We start from the raw sequence: 15735 nt of genomic DNA, 5'->3' as shown, positions 1-15735 counted from the left end.
GGACTGGCTGGCCATGGTCAAACATTAACACGCAGATAAACCAGTAGAGAAATGAGCAGTGAGATGGACCACACGGCCCCGGCGGCGGGAGGCAGAAGAGGGGACCTCCACTGCTTTCCTTTGACCCCAACCCCGCATACACCATCACAACCCAGCGACTGAGTGGCCCCGCCCTGGTGAACACCTAGGGCTCGCTCCTCATACGTAACAGGCACAGACAGTCCAAAATATGGCTCAAGAAGAACCCAGAGCCGATAACTCTAAGTGAAAAAGAAATAGCCAGCCTATCAGATGCACAGTTCAAAACACTGGTGATCAGGATGCTAACAGAACTGGTTGATTATAGTCACAAATTAGAGGAACAAATGAAGGCTAAACTAATTGAAATGAAGGGAAATGCACAGGAAACCAATAGTGATGGAAAGGAAACTGGGACTCAAATAAAGGGAGTGGACCAGAAGGAAGAACAAAACATCCAACCTGAAAAGAAAGAAGGAAGAAGAATTCAAAATAATGAGGAGAGACTTAGGAACCTTCAGGACATCTTTAAACATTCCAACATCCGGATTATAGGGGTACCAGAAGGGGAAAAGAAACAGCCATGAGNACATTAGCCAAGACTAAAATGAAGGAGAGAATCCTAGAAGCAGCAAGAGATAAGGGGACAGTCACCTACAAAGGAGTACCCATCAGACTGTCAGCGGATTTCTCAAAAGAGACCTTACAGGCAAGAAGGGGCTGGAAAGAAGTATTCCAAGTCATGAAATCCAAAGACCTACAGCCAAGATTGCTTTATCCAGCAAAACTTTCATTTAGAATGGAAGGACAGATAAAGTGCTTCTCAGATAAGGTCAAGTTGAAGGAGTTCATCATCACCAAGCCCTTATTATAGAAAATGTTAAAGGGACTTATATAAGAAAAAGAAGATGAAAAATATTAACAGTGAAAGGACAGCAAACTCACAGTTATTAACAACCACACCTAAAACAAAAGCAAACCAAGAGGACAGCTAGATCAGGAGTGGAACCATAGAAATGAAGAACATATGGAGGGTTAGCAACAGGGGAGTGGGAGGAGGAGAAGGGGGGAGAAGGTGCAGAAAATAGCATAGATGGTAGGTAGAAAATAGATAGGGGGGAGGGCAAGAATAGTAGGGGAAATATAGAATCTAAAGAGCTTGAGACACATGGTCATAAACTAAAGGGGGGAATGGTGGGGGAGGGGGTGTGCAGGGTGGAGGGGAATGAAGGGGGGAATAGAACAACTGTAATGGTATAATCAATAAAATATATTTTAAAAAATAAAAGTACTTTCTATGCATGCTAATGCCACCATGTAGACATAGATTGTCGACTTAAGAAACAGCCCAACCTGTAAAGAATTTCTGTAAGATTTTATTTGAGCCAAACACAAATGCTCAGGGGAATGGCAGTTTGACAGGTTGTTTTTATTTTATTTATTTATTTTGTGTGTGTGTGAATTTGAGATAAAGGAGGGAAGGTAAGAAAGATTACATAAAGGTGAGAGAAAAACAAGGCAGGAAATAAATTATAGGATAGTTAACAAGATTATTTCTTGAGGGTCATTACCCTTATGTCAAAGATGTGTTAACCTAGATGCCCAAAACCAATAGACAGAGCTTGCTCAAGGCAAAGATAAACTTTTTACTAAAAAGGTGATATGCCTGTGTTGTGACTACTCATCATAATCTGCCCAGTTAGAAATTTATGATCAGATCACCTTGTGATCTTTCCATAGAATCCCTTTATGGCCCTCAATATGAATTAATTAATTCATCTAACACACCACAGTCTTATTTGTTTATTTGCCTACTGCCTGGGATATCCTGGGTGCTCAATAAATATCCACTGAATGAGTGATTAGCAAACAGGGTATATGGCAGGTGTAGCAAGAAGTACAGCTAGAAAAATAGGAGAAAGCTAATTAAGAGTGACCTTGCTTAGTCACTTGAGGTTTGTTTTATTTTTGTAGATATAGATGTAGATATAAATATATTCCAAAGTTCTTGTCTTTGGAATACATATATATGTGTGTGTATGTGTGTGTGTGTATATATATATATGTATATATACATATATAGATTTTAGTAATCTGATTTCCACTTAAACCAGTGCAATTGCCTTTGAGAATTTCTGCAACCCTCCCCCACTCCCACCTCTCTAGTTCATGTTTATCTAGTTGGCAAAATCGGCTTGTCATAGTCCATAGGCACAGAAAGTACTTTGGGTTTCAAATACATGGTGCTCTGTGTTTTCTCAGTGATTTTTTTCTTAAATGTGAAAAGAGCCTGGTAGAATTTTTTTTAAATATTTTATTTATTTATCTTTAGAGGGGAAGGGAAGGAGAGAGGGAGAGAAACATCAATGTATGGTTGCCTTTCATGCGTCCCCTGCTGGGAGTTGGCCTGCAGGGAACTGGCCTGCAACCCAGGCATGTGCCCTGACTGGGAATCGAACCTCGATTGTCTGGTTCGCAGGTCCGCGCTCAATCCACTGAGCTACACCAGCCAGGCCTGGTAGAATTTTTGAGAAGGGGAACATGAGCACCTTTCACACTGCTTAGCACCCTACCTTTCCATCTCCCACCCACACTGCCTTCATAGAAGAGTGGGGACTCTGGAACTTCCTGCAGAGCTCTCTGGCTACTGCTTCATTGCTGTGTACCTCTGAGATCCACATGTGACTATCCTATCTGAATCAGAGACGGGGGACCCCTGGGAGTCCCTTGTTAAGCAGACTTCAACTTGTTGACCTAGTCACAGGGCCCTTATCACCAAACAATGTCTTTCCAGAAGGCCACTTGCTAGGAAGGCAGGATTTGTGGCCAACTACAAATCCAGGGCTTTGGCAGTCTCTTATCAGAAACTGGCCTTGCACATTTGAACAGGATCCTTTATCTTTCTAGTCCTCTGTTTCCTCTTCTGCAGAATGTGGAGTTAGCTGACCCTTCCATCTGTTTGCATCTGGGAGGGAACATTGGAATCCTGCCTTGAGCCCCAGCTGTAATTTCCCTCTCTTCATTAGTCAACAAAGATTTGGACATACCCACCAGCTCAGGCTCCTTTCTAGGTGCACTCATTTGCCCAGTACCCTGGCTTCTCTGTTTAAGTTTTCTCTTTTCAAGCAAAACAATGACAATGTAAAAGGGCTCTGAGAGATTTGGGAGGAAGTTTCTTACTGGGAAATATTTGCCTACCCCCAGAGAAGGTGCTGGGTGCTCCCTCTGAAGCTGTAGGAAGCCCTCCCCACCCCCTGGCTTATGGAGACAGAGAGGGGATGGGGTGGGTGAGGGATTCCCAAGGCTCCCCAGGAGCAGCGCTAACAAGTAATTTCCCTAATTTTCTGAACCCTTTATGTCCTAGACTTGCATTCTTCCAGAGGTGCTTAAAACTGGGCTCTGCAGCATCGTTATGCGCTCCTCTTTACAGGTTCTGGCAACACTCTTACCAGGTCTTTCTCCTGACTATTCTGGTAGGTGGAGTCAGTGCTTTATTAACCCTGTTTCATAGCCAAAGAAGAGCCAAGCAGCAGCTCACCCAGGGTCAGCGAGAGGATGAAGATATGAAGGTAAAAAAAAATAGAGAGAGTCCCAAATCCAGCTGGGGCCACTTCTGTATCTGATATCCGTGCACTGAGAGCATCCAAAAATGACTTGATACCTCTCCAGACCCATTCATTTTAAACCAAGAACACAGAACACACAGGAGAAATTTGGAGCAAAACACATATCGGACTCTTGACGTAACATATGACAAATTGAAACTAATCTGAAGCTGCAGGTCCCAGTGGGTGCTTGTTGCTCCACCTTGAGTCGCTCACTCTAAGGGGTGAAGGGTAGAATCAAGCTCCTGAATGGAGAACTCTGTATCTCAATATTTTCATTTCAGAGGGAAATTATCATTTGAAAAAGCGCACAAGGAGATAACAAGGGCATTGTCTGAGAGAAGCTGCCATTCACCGTCCCACAGGGCTCCTAAGTTTAGTGTCATCAGCTGGCAGAGAGTAGAGGCTTCACCTTGACAGTTCAGGCTCTCAGCTGTTCGCTGGTGCCAGGTGTGAGAGAGACTGGCTTATGACAGCCTTAGACTGGAATATAAACTTGAAGGGCAAACTGTTAATTTACAAAAAGAAATATAGCTGTTACGCAGATCTGTTCTTTTTCACCCCCTTGCTTCATTGCTGTGTACCTCTGAGATCCACATGTGACTGAGATCCACATATGACTTTCATTTTCCCTACAGAGAAAATGAAATCGTCACCCCGAAATTCCTTGATGAGCACATATATGTTCATTGTATAGCTGAGCAGTCTGACTCTGCTCTTCCCAGCCATGTGACTTTTTAGTGTTCATGTGATATATACTCCATATATACCTCTATCGCTGTGCCTCTCTCCAAATTTACATGGCTCAAACACAAATACAAGAAGGTATATAATGAAAGGATGTTATTCTCATCCGTCCCAATTCTCCAGTACCTGCTGCTCACCCCCAAGGGGACTACATTATGTTGTTTCATGTTCCCATCCAGTATCTTCATGAATATATGAGCTAATAAAATGTAGACCTTCATTTGGAAAGGCGGCATCGTCGGTGCTCATTAATCATTGGTCATGGTTATTTTAAAAATATTTTATTGATTGATTTTTTTAGAGAGATGGGAAGGGAGGGAGAAAGAGAGGGAGAGAAACATCAGTGTGTGAGAGAAATATTGATTGGTTGCCCCTCATATGCCCCCAGCAGTAGGGGGCACTCTGCCTGCCACCCAAGCATGTGCTCTGACCGGGAATTGAACCGGCGACCCTTTTGTTTGCAGGCTGGCCCTCAATCCACTGAGCCACATCAACCAGGGTTGGTCATTATTATTTTTAATGATAGTGATGTTGATAAATCTTTTTACCACTTTCCATCCCCTCAGAATGTGATCCATGGCTTACAGGACACTGTTGTCTGCCCTGAAGACCATCTTCATCTTCGGCCCCCACTTCCTTTCTTCATAGCTCTTTGGCATCATTCAGTTCCTTGAAGATGCCGTGTTCTTTAGGCCTTTGGCCATGCTGTTTCCTCTGCTTGGAATAGTCTTCCTGAAATACTGTTCTCCCCTCCCACCTCATTCTCCAGCTAATCACCAACTCATTTTTCAGGTTGTTAAACAGAAAACCGCAGTCCTAAAATGACATCACTCTTGCTCAAAACCCATGATACCAAATCTAGATTTAATACCTGATTCCAACTGCAGTTTCAACCTCTCCCAGAAGGATAATGTTAATCCACCAGTCTGGAATTTTCTGATCAATACTAACGAGGTATTCTGCCTGAGCAGACCCCTACCTTTTCCTCAAAAAGGTGTCCTTGCCTGAAATAATCCACCCTTTTCTTAGTCCTACTCTCATCCATTTGTTTTAACTTCTTTTTTTAATTACATTTTTATTGTTGTTCAAGTATGTTTTAACTTTTTAAAAAATATTTTATTTATTTATCTTTAGAGGGGAAGGAGAGAGGGAGAGAAATATCAATGTATGGTTGCCTCTGCCGAGGACACACAATGTATCCTGTGTCCCCTGCTGGGAACTGGCCTGCAACCCAGGCATGTGCCCTGACTGGGAATCGAACTGCGATCGTGTGATTTGCAGGCCCGCGCTCAGTCCACTGAGCTACACCAGCCAGGGCTTGATTCTTTTTTTTAAATTAAGATTTTATTTATTTAGCCCTGGCTGGTGTGGCTCAGGGGACTAAGTGCCAGCCTGCAAACCAAAGGGTCGCCAGTTGGATTCCCAGTCAGGGCACATGCCTGGGTTGTGGGCCAGGTCCCCAGTTGCGGGTGCTCAACAGGCAACCACACATTGGTGTTTGTCTCCCTCTTTCTTTTTCCCTTCTCTCCCTCTCTTTCTCCTTCCCTTCCCCCCTCTCTAAAAATAGATAAATCTTTTAAAAATATTTAATTTATCTATTTTTAGAGAGGGGGGAAGGGAAGGAGAAAGAGAGGGAGAGAAATATCAGTGTGCAGTTGCTTTTTACATGCCCCCACTACTGGAGACATGGCCTACAACCTAGGCATATGCCCTGGACTGGGAATTGAACCAGCGACCCTTTAGTTCACAGGCCTGCACTTAATCCCTTGAGCTACACCAGCCAGGGCTTGTTTGATTTTTACATATGCCCTGACCAGGGTTTGGACTATTTGATCAAGCTCTAACCAGCTGAGCTACCCAGCCAGAGCTGAATTATGTGCTTTTCTTTTCTTTAAACCTCACCTGAGGACATTCTTCACTGTTTTCAGAGATAAGAAGGGAGAGAGAGAAACATCAATGGGTTGCCTTCAATACATTCTAGGACAGGGGATGGAACCTGCAACCTAAGTTTGTGTCCTGACAGGAAATCAAACCTGTAATTTTTCAGTTATGGGGTGATGAACCAACCTAATGAGCCACCCCAGCCAGGCCAGGGCTGAATTATGTTTTTTAACAAGGTTTGGGCTTAGAATCACTGTGTTTGGGTCTGTCTGCTTCCAGCAGCACCATGCCCTTTCACTCTCATAGCATTTACTCATTCATTCGTTTGACAAATACTTACTGAGTGCCATCTACATGCTAAGCACTGTTGTAGGCTTATCTATTACACTGTATTGTCACTGCCTGCTTCAATAAATTGTGTGTGTGTGTATTGCACTGTAATTCACATACTACAAAATTTGCCCTTTTAAGTGTATATAATTCAGTGGTTTTTGGTATACTCACAAAGTTTGGCAACCATCACTGTTACTTAATTCCAGAACTTTTTCACCACTGCAAAAAGAAAATCATTAGTATTCTCCTCTCCCCCCAGGATCTGGCAACCATTAAGCTTTCTATCTCAATAAATTTGCCTATTTTGGATATTTCATATAACTGGAATGACACAATATGTGGTCTTTTGTCTTTACAAAGTATAATGTTTTCAAGGTTCATCCATGTTGTATAGTGTAAAGAAAGTGCATGTATCAGCACTTTCTTTTTTTTTAAATATTTTATTCATTTATCTTTAGAGGGGAAGGGAAGGAGAGAGGAAGAGAAACATCAATGTATGGTTGCTTCTTGTGCATCCCTGGCTGGGAACTGGCCCCTGCCGGGAACTGGCCCCTGCCGGGAACTGGCCTGCAACCCAGGAATGTGCCCTGACTGGGAATTGAACCGTGATTGTCTGGTTCACAAGCCCGTGCTCAATCCACTGAGCTACACCAGCCAGGCACTTTCTTTCTTTTTATGGCTGAATAATAGTCCATTATATGACTATAGCATATTTGTTTTATGCCTCAGCTGATGATCATTTGGGTTGTTTCCACTTTTTGGCTATTTTGAATAATTCTGCTGTGAATAATCACATACAAGTTTTCCTGGGGGCATATGTTTTCATTTCTTTTGGAAATATACCTAGGAGTGGTATTGCTGGGTCATATGATAACTCCATGTTTAATCTTTTTTTTGCCCTGACTGGTATGGCTCAGTGGGTTGGGCATTGTTCTGCGAAACAAAAGGTCCCCAGATAGATTCCTGCTCAGGGCACTTGCCTGGGTTGCAGGCCAGGTGCCCTGTTGGGGTTGTGTGAGAGACAACAAATCAATGCTTCTCTCGTACATCGATGCTTCTTTCTCCCTCCCTTACCCTATCTATAAAAATAAATATATAAAGTCTTTAAAAAATTATTTTTTATTGACTTTATTTACTGACTTGAGAATGAGAAACTGATATCAATTTGTTGTTCCAAAACAACAAATTTATGCATTATGCACTTTTATAAATTTATGCATTCATTGGTTGCATCTTATATGTGCCCTGACCAGGGATCCAATGTGCAACCTTGGTGTATGGGGTTGATGCACTGACTAGCTGAGCTCCTGGCCAAGGCCTACGTTTAATCTTTTTGAGAAACTACCAGACTATTTTTCATGGCAGATATACCATTTTATATTCTATCAGCAAGGTATGAGGGTTCCAATTTCTTTACATCTTACCAACACACATTATTGTCCTCTTTGATTTAGCCATCCTCATGGGTGTGAACAGGTTCCTCTGAAGCTCCGTGAGAACAAGGACTCCTTCATCTGTCTGGCTCACCACCATATCCCAGAACTTGATGCAGTACCTGGCACTTATTACATATTCACGTTTTGTTCTATATACTGAAAAGTGTTGAATGAATAGGTAAATCGAAAGCTAGTTAGATGGCTACAATACTTATTGATTGTAGGAATGTAGGAAAAAACAAAATGTTCCAATACACAAGAAATTATCTTTAAGTGCCTAAATGAGAAATTTATGCACACTTAGATCCTAACAAATGATCTGAAGAAAAATAAGAAAGCTTTTATCTCCCCATAGAGATCTCTATTTATCTCCCCCATAGAGTTCTGTCAGGGGATCTGGTAATCTTTTTTTCCTGTTACAGTAGAACTTTCTCTTTCTTCCTTCATTCCTTCCTTTTTTCCTCTTTCTTTCTTTCTTTCTTTTGCTCTCCCCCACCCCCGGCCTCCTGCTCTCTTTTTCTTTCTTTCTTTTTGTTGTATCTTTTTTCCTCATTACCATTCATCTCCCTTGTTCCCCTTCCCCCTGCTGTTAGCACAGACTTTCTTCAGGGACAAATTTGGTTTAAATTTAAGCCTTCTTTTTTTTTCTTCTTCACATCGGTTATTAAGATCTTCTCATTTAGGCACACTTAAAGATAATTTCTTGGGTATTGGAATGTTTTATTTTTCCCTGTGTTCGTATCTCCTACAGAACTCTTCACTTCTTTCAGCAGGGCTTTTTGCTGACTCCCAAGCACTCCATGCTTGCAAATAGCCTTCTTCCTGTTTCCTTCCAAGCTGGTCACACTGGGACAATCAGTACCTATGACAGACCAGCCATGTTTGTTTGTTTGTTTTCTTTCAATATTTCTCTATACCCTTGTTGACATAAGAAACATCCAAACCCGTAGAGAATTTTTATGAGAGTTTATTTAGGCCAAACTGATGACAGTTACCAGGGAGCAAGATCTCAAATACTCCAGAGAATAAGTTTCCCAGTTTCTTTTTATACATTTGGAATTAAGGGAGGAACATAGAAAAGATTACATGAAGGTGGGAGGAAATAATGTACAGGATAGTAAACATTATGTGCTCCCTTGAGGATGGTTACACCTTCCTTCAAGTGGTCTGAAAAAGAGGCATTTCAAAACGTGTTAACCCAGATGCACAGAAACAATGGGCGGGGCTTGCTTAAGAGAAAGATAAAACTTTTAAAAACGATTATTTTTATTGCTTATGCAATTACAGTTGTTTTCACTTTCTCTCCCTTTCCCCACCTCCACCCAGGGAAAGGTAAAACTTTTACTAATGAAATGATATGCCTGGGGTGACTGCCCAGTTAGGAATTTATGGTTGGATCACCCTGTGAGGTTACTTGCAGTTAGATTTATCACAGCACCTCTTTTTTGACCACACTATTTCAGCTCCTTGATTTGGAAGTCAGACCAGGGGTTGAGTGATGCTTTTTTTTAGCATTCAGTACTTGAAAAATAGTGAGTGAATGAAGGAATGAGCATACGGGTGTGTATGTGAGAGCAAAATGCAGGCTTGGTGAACAGAATGCAGGCTTGTTCCAATTTATTGAAACACATTGTGTCCCAGGCCCTTTGGTCCATGCCGGATGAAAGGTAACGAAACAGGAAACTCTCCTTGGACTAAGAAGTTTCTAAAAGCATTACTTTTTATTGTATTATTCCCTTTCTATGTCTGTATCTTTTATCACACAACTAATGATTTTCAGGATCACATTTTAGCTAAGGTACCTACTCATTTATTTAAGTCCAAAAGACGTTTTTATCTGCTGTCAGCAAATTATGGACAATGTGCCAGAGCCCGTTTATCTCTAAACAGCAAAAAATCCCCCAAATGTTAAGCTTCCTGATCTTAGGGGTGCTCGGATGGAGAACCTCGTAAAGAACGAACACAGTGCCCAGCAGAGGGTGCTGTGGGGGCAAATGTGAGCCCCGAGGGGAGCTTGACCAGTGACCCTCAGCGCCAGGTAGGCGTCTTGAGTAATCTTGAGTCTTTCTTGTATTTCCTTTCCACCCCCTAGAGCCATCGCCGCCCTTCCCCCATAGGTGGTTCCCCCTGCATAATTAACCACTTTCAGGGACTTAAAGAGTGTTCTCTTTGGAAAGACGCCTAGCTCCTGTTTCTGACGCCTGATACTTCAGGCCACTCAAGCCACAGGCCCGCAGGGGCTGGGTGGTTGGGTGGGGGCCTCTTGGGCGTCAGCGGCGAAGCGCTGCAGGGGCCGCGAAGGGGTTAAGCCGGCGGGGGGGAAGGGGAGGGGGCGCGGGCCGCGCCTGCGCTCTGCCGCCCTCCATTGTCTCCACGGCTGCGAGCAGCGCCGGCGAGCGCAACCCGCGACCAAGCGGGGTGGTGCGGCTGGTCGGGCCGGCAGCAGCTGGAGCGAGAGCGCGACGTGACGCGACCGCAGCTTCCCGAGCTCCGCTTGGCCGCCCAGCGCCGCAGCCAGCCCAAGGCCTGGAGGGGTCCGGGTCGCCGTCCATAGTTGCGGCGTCCTCAGGCGGGGGACGCGCCCGGAGCCCCTAGCCTCCTTGCCTCCTCCTTTCGGGCCGGCGGCCTCCTCCGGCGTCTCCCCGCGCCCGCCTGGCGCCTCCCTCCCTTCTTCCCTGCGGCTCCCTCTGCTTTGGGGAGCCCGGAGGCGGCCTGTGGCGTTCCGAGCCTGCGCCGGACTGCGCCTCTTTGGACCTTGAGGGGAAACATGCGCTTGGCTTGGATCGTTTTAAATTCTTAGTTTGGGATCCCCGCCCGCCTGCCTCTTTCGCCCCGTGGGTTTTCTCTTCTTTTTTCTTTTTTTCCCCTCCCGATCTCTTTTTTGACTCCCAACCCCTTTATGCTCGCCCAGTCCTCCCCCTGCTGCTGAGAAGTGGGGGAGGGTCTTGGCCTCCAGGTTCCCGCCCCATCGGGGCTCGGGCGAGCATGGGGGGCAAGCAGAGCACGGCGGCCCGCTCCCGGGCTCCCTTCCCGGGGGTCTCCACTGATGACAGTGCCGTGCCCCCGCCAGGAGGGGCGCCCCACTTTGGGCACTACCGGGCAGGCGGCGGGGCCATGGGGCTGCGCAGCCGCTCGGTCAGTTCAGTGGCGGGCATGGGTATGGACCCCAGCACGGCCGGGGGAGTGCCCTTTGGCCTGTACACATCCGCCTCCCGCGGGACCGGCGATTCCGACAGGGCGCCGGGCGGCGGAGGGTCCGCGTCCGAATCCACTTATGCCCAAGGCAATGGTTACCAGGAGACGGGCGGCGGTCACCATAGAGACGGGATGCTGTACCTAGGTTCCCGAGCCTCGCTGGCGGATGCTCTACCTCTGCACATCGCACCCAGGTGGTTCAGCTCGCACAGTGGTGAGTCCGCGGGTGGTGGAGGCCTCGGAGGGTGGAGTGCAAAGGAGGGCGCGCGTGCGGAGGTTTCGACGTAGAGTGCACGACCTGGATCTGTCTGTTGTCCCGTTGGTTCCAGAAGCCAGGGACGAATGGGATACCGACCCTCTAGAAAAGAGGTTTTCTGTGAGGCTATGGAGCCGAGCGTTTTTGGATTTAAGGTGTTGGTTCACTTGTGGATGGGCAGAGTGAAACCTGCCTATTTAAGTCCCACTTATTGACAGCCTCAGCCTCAGAGAAAAGGTCTTGCTTATATACAGTCAGCCTCGGTGCTTTCTGCAGCATCGTGCCGACCTCACCATTACCAGACAGACAGAATTACCAATTTGACCGAGCTGGGCGGTGTCCCCCAAAACAGAGTGTGAAAAGAAATAAAATTGGGGCCAAGTGGTGGTTGGATTAGGGCTCTCACTCTAGCTGGGAGAGAGGGGTGCTCAGTTTTGCCACCATACTGGAGATCTCTTTGAATCGTTTAAAATGGAGCAGCTAGCAGGCTGCTGGCATAGACAGGTGTGGCCTGCCGAATGGAGGCCCAGCCAGGGAGCCTCCTTCCAGGCTTTGCAGGACTAGGGCTGTGGTCACCTGTGCTGCATGCAGTAGGTTTGACTTAATGACTCTCACATCCCTCCATCTTTTTTTCTTCCCCTCCATGCTAAGTGCTGGTCTTCCAGGTAATCTGCATCTTTTTGTATGGAGAGGTGGGATTTTATTGCCAGGTGGTTGGTACATGACAGGGGAAGAGGAGGATTCAAAGAATCTGGATGAATTCATGTTGTGAACTTCTGGTGACTGGCCAGGGAAAAGCTGGAGGAGGATTTCCCAGGCTTTGTCTGGCAGGAGGAGCTTCTGGAGGAAAACAGGTCTGTCTGCTCAGCTAATCTGAGAAGCCAGGTTAGGCTTCTAGAAAATTGGTCAAAAGAGGTGTGTAGCCACTGTTTACTAATTGCTCTTTACTTGGGGGAATAGGTCGGATTTTAAATTTTCAATTCTATAAACTTTAATCTGTGAAAAAAAAATTTAGGGGGGAGAGTAGTGACACTTGAAAATGTCTTTTGAGTTGCTAGGATGGCATTTTGTTATATGTAGAGGTCTCTAGATACCATTGAAGCTTCTTGGACTTGCATCAGACTCTTCCCTGAATGAGACGCAAGGCAGGACTGCCTGTGGCACTTGTAGAGAGATGTGTGATTGGCTTTAGGTGGACGTCTTGAAATTGATCATCTTTTTCATAAAATTTGGTCCAGAGTTAGCTGTATTTGTGAGATGATGTGGTTAAGTGTTTAAAAGAACTGTCGTAAGTATCAGATTTTAAATTGGAAAGCACTGTAAGAAAGTTCTCTAAAATCACAGAATTTCATGTGTTGTAAAACAAATGCAGTCAGAGGCTTGTCTGGGGAAGGAGTTCCCAGTTTGCTAAAATTCCTTGTATGTCTTTTACTAGAAAATTATTTTTCCACCAAGTTTCATGCTAGAGTCGTGAGCTTACAATTGGATTCCAAAATTTCAGATTCCTCAGCTGTGAAATCTTAGGGTTTTTTTTTTCCATTCAGTTGTGGTGAGGGCAGGAAGAGCCACTGAACCATGGGAATACAGGAAAAGTTGGAGTATATTAATCCCTTAAGGGAGTAATATTAAAGCATGCATTGGGGGCTGCTATTAACATTTTGGGTAATAACTCTCTTGATGGGACCATTCTCTCCTTTTGAATGACATTGAGCATATCTGGTTCTGCCCACTACATGCCCCCAGGAATTTCCAGATGCCCTTGATAGAAGCATGGGGTGCAGGGGAGGGTACCACCCAGACCAAGAACCACATGTTACATCGAAGTTGTTGGATGGCTACCCAGTCCCCAGTCAGGGCACATACAAGAAGCAACCAATGAATGAACAACAAATGGTTGTTTTTCTCTCTCCCCCTTCTCCCTCTCTCTCTCAAATCAATAACTAAAAATTAAAAAAAGAACTTATTCTTTTAATTCAAATAAAGTAATTAGTTTATCCTGTGCAGTTTATTTGAGATGAACCTTCATGCTTCCGCTGTTCTGCAGTGGTGGTTCTGTCTTCCTTTCTGGGACATGCCAAGGGATCTTCCAAGACATCCCTTTCCTCTCTTGTNTCTCCCCCTTCTCCCTCTCTCTCTCAAATCAATAACTAAAAATTAAAAAAAAGAACTTATTCTTTTAATTCAAATAAAGTAATTAGTTTATCCTGTGCAGTTTATTTGAGATGAACCTTCATGCTTCCGCTGTTCTGCAGTGGTGGTTCTGTCTTCCTTTCTGGGACATGCCAAGGGATCTTCCAAGACATCCCTTTCCTCTCTTGTTCAGTGTTGTAAGAAGACACTCATTTCTATTCTGGAGCCTGTGAGTAAGGTCTGAGCAGTTTTTATGCTTGTGTTGTAAAAGCAGAAGGGTAAGGATTTTGGTGCACAGTTGACTGGATGCCTGGAAGTCAATGTGATGCTCTTGCTTGTGTTTTCAAGGTGCTTTGGAACACTTCGTGGCAGTCAGATAAGCAGGGGAGTTCAGTGTGCAGGAGGCTTCCTCAAAGGGAGTGAGCTGATGTTGTATTGGGGTAGAATCAGGGGGTCCCAGCTCCTAGGAGTAGCTGTGACCTCCGGTGAGACACATCTCTCTTGAGCCTCATCTTTGTTATTTTAAAAATAGATGTATAATCCTGGACTGCCAGCCTCATAAGGCTGTTTCTCAAACTGTGTAAGGATTCATAGCAGTCACATTTGTCTTCTCTTTGTTCCTACACTTTCTTGGGCTGTGACCCTCGTTCACCCTGTTCCCTATGCCTGGAGTGCTTTTCCTTTCATTCTGTAGATGGATATCTCTTTCTGATCACTTAGGGTTCAACTTAAATTTCTGTCAGAGACTGGTCTGAAAAACTGGCTCCCTCCTGTCTCTCTTCAGTCACTCACCTGTTACCTTTTTAGAATTTATACTTTATAAGTATTTATTTACCTGTTTACTTTCCTGTTTAGTTTGACTAAATTTTAAGCTCCATAGGAACAGAACTGTGCCTCTTGATCTGTGTTGTAACTCTTGTACTGTGTGTGCTCAGCACAAATATTGGTTGAGTGAACGGAGTTCCTTGTGACCATCATCTTATGTAATCATCACAATAACTCTGTGAGATAAGACTTTTATTCCCATTTTACAGGTGAGGAAACTGAGGTGTAGGGGAAGGTTAAAGAACCTCCACAGGAACAGATAGCTAACAGGTGGTGGAGCTGGGATTAGAATTCAGGTCTAGCCACAGTCAGAACCTGGGCTCTTAACGATTACACTTGACTGCTCCTCATCCCACAACAAGGAAGCTGACAGGGTCTTGGAAGTTGCACTGGTCGTGAGTCAGAGGACTGTGCTTATCCTGGTTGGGTTTCTAACTGACTGCCTACTTGTGGCCTTAGGCGAGTAGGTCATTTAGCTGCAGGGTCACCATTTCTTTTTTTTTCTTTTTTTTAATGGATTTTTTAGAGACATCAATTTGTTGTTCTACTTATTTATGCATTCACTGGTTGATTCCTGTATGTGCCCTGACCGGGAATTGAACCCTAACCCTGGCATATCAGGATTGTGCTCTAACAAACCGAGCTATTTGGCCAGGGTACAGGATAGATATTATCTCCATCTTGCAGGTGAAGAAAATGTAACTCTGCCCTGTAGCTCATTTGGTTAGAGCACCGTCTTGATATGCCAGGGTTACAGGTTCAACTCCTGGTCAGGGCACATACAGGAATCAACCAGTGAATGCATAAATAAGTGGAACAACAAATCGATGTCTCTCTCTCTCTCATACATCAATAAATTTATATCTTTCTCTGTATATGTCTCCTGTTTACCGTGTTGGGTCTCCTGACCCAACAGTAGTGTTTAGAACAGCCATGTAACATAAAGAGAGTGATGTTCCTTTGGGGGCATTTCTCCTATAGATCTTGGCCTTCTTTCATCTTAGAGTTTCCTCGGCATTGAGATTTAGAGCTGGTTCCCCAAAATGGAATTGAGCGCTTTCTACTGAGATCCAGCCTACACGGATAGGCCGTTCATGGTAATGACTGCCATTGAGAAGAGCTGCTTTAGAGGGTCAGACTTAGAGAGTCCATTCCTTTCCACATTGAAACGTAAGTTTTGCTGTAAGGTGCTTAACTCCTAATTGTATCCTGTTTATCTCAGAATATGGAATTCTAGGTGTGTGGAGTGGGGGGGGCACACAATAGAGGATCCACCATGTTGGAAGGAAGAGGTTGCCTGTTTTCTGAG

The 15735-nt window shown here is 44.7% G+C and overlaps 1 protein-coding gene across 3 annotated transcripts in view; it reads left to right on the top strand.

Moving 5' to 3' along the window:
* Nucleotides 1–10095: 10095 nt before the first annotated feature.
* Nucleotides 10096–15735, top strand: part of ZNRF1 (zinc and ring finger 1) — a 92069-nt gene continuing 86429 nt past the window's right edge. For 2 of the 3 annotated variants that reach the window (XM_037063622.1, XM_037063623.1), the window contains exon 1: nucleotides 10096–11429. In XM_037063622.1, the coding sequence (XP_036919517.1) occupies nucleotides 11006–11429 (424 nt within the window). In that variant the 5' untranslated portion in view covers nucleotides 10096–11005. The remainder of the gene's footprint in view (nucleotides 11430–15735) is intronic. The other variant, XM_037063621.1, reaches the window with a different exon arrangement.

This window comes from Sturnira hondurensis, unplaced genomic scaffold, assembly GCF_014824575.4.
Source record: "Sturnira hondurensis isolate 20B ecotype Veracruz unplaced genomic scaffold, ASM1482457v3 Scaffold0014745, whole genome shotgun sequence".
Classification (NCBI taxonomy): Eukaryota; Metazoa; Chordata; class Mammalia; order Chiroptera; family Phyllostomidae; genus Sturnira; species Sturnira hondurensis.
Note: the sequence above shows the minus strand (reverse complement) of the source record. Positions and strands in the feature narration are given on the sequence as shown.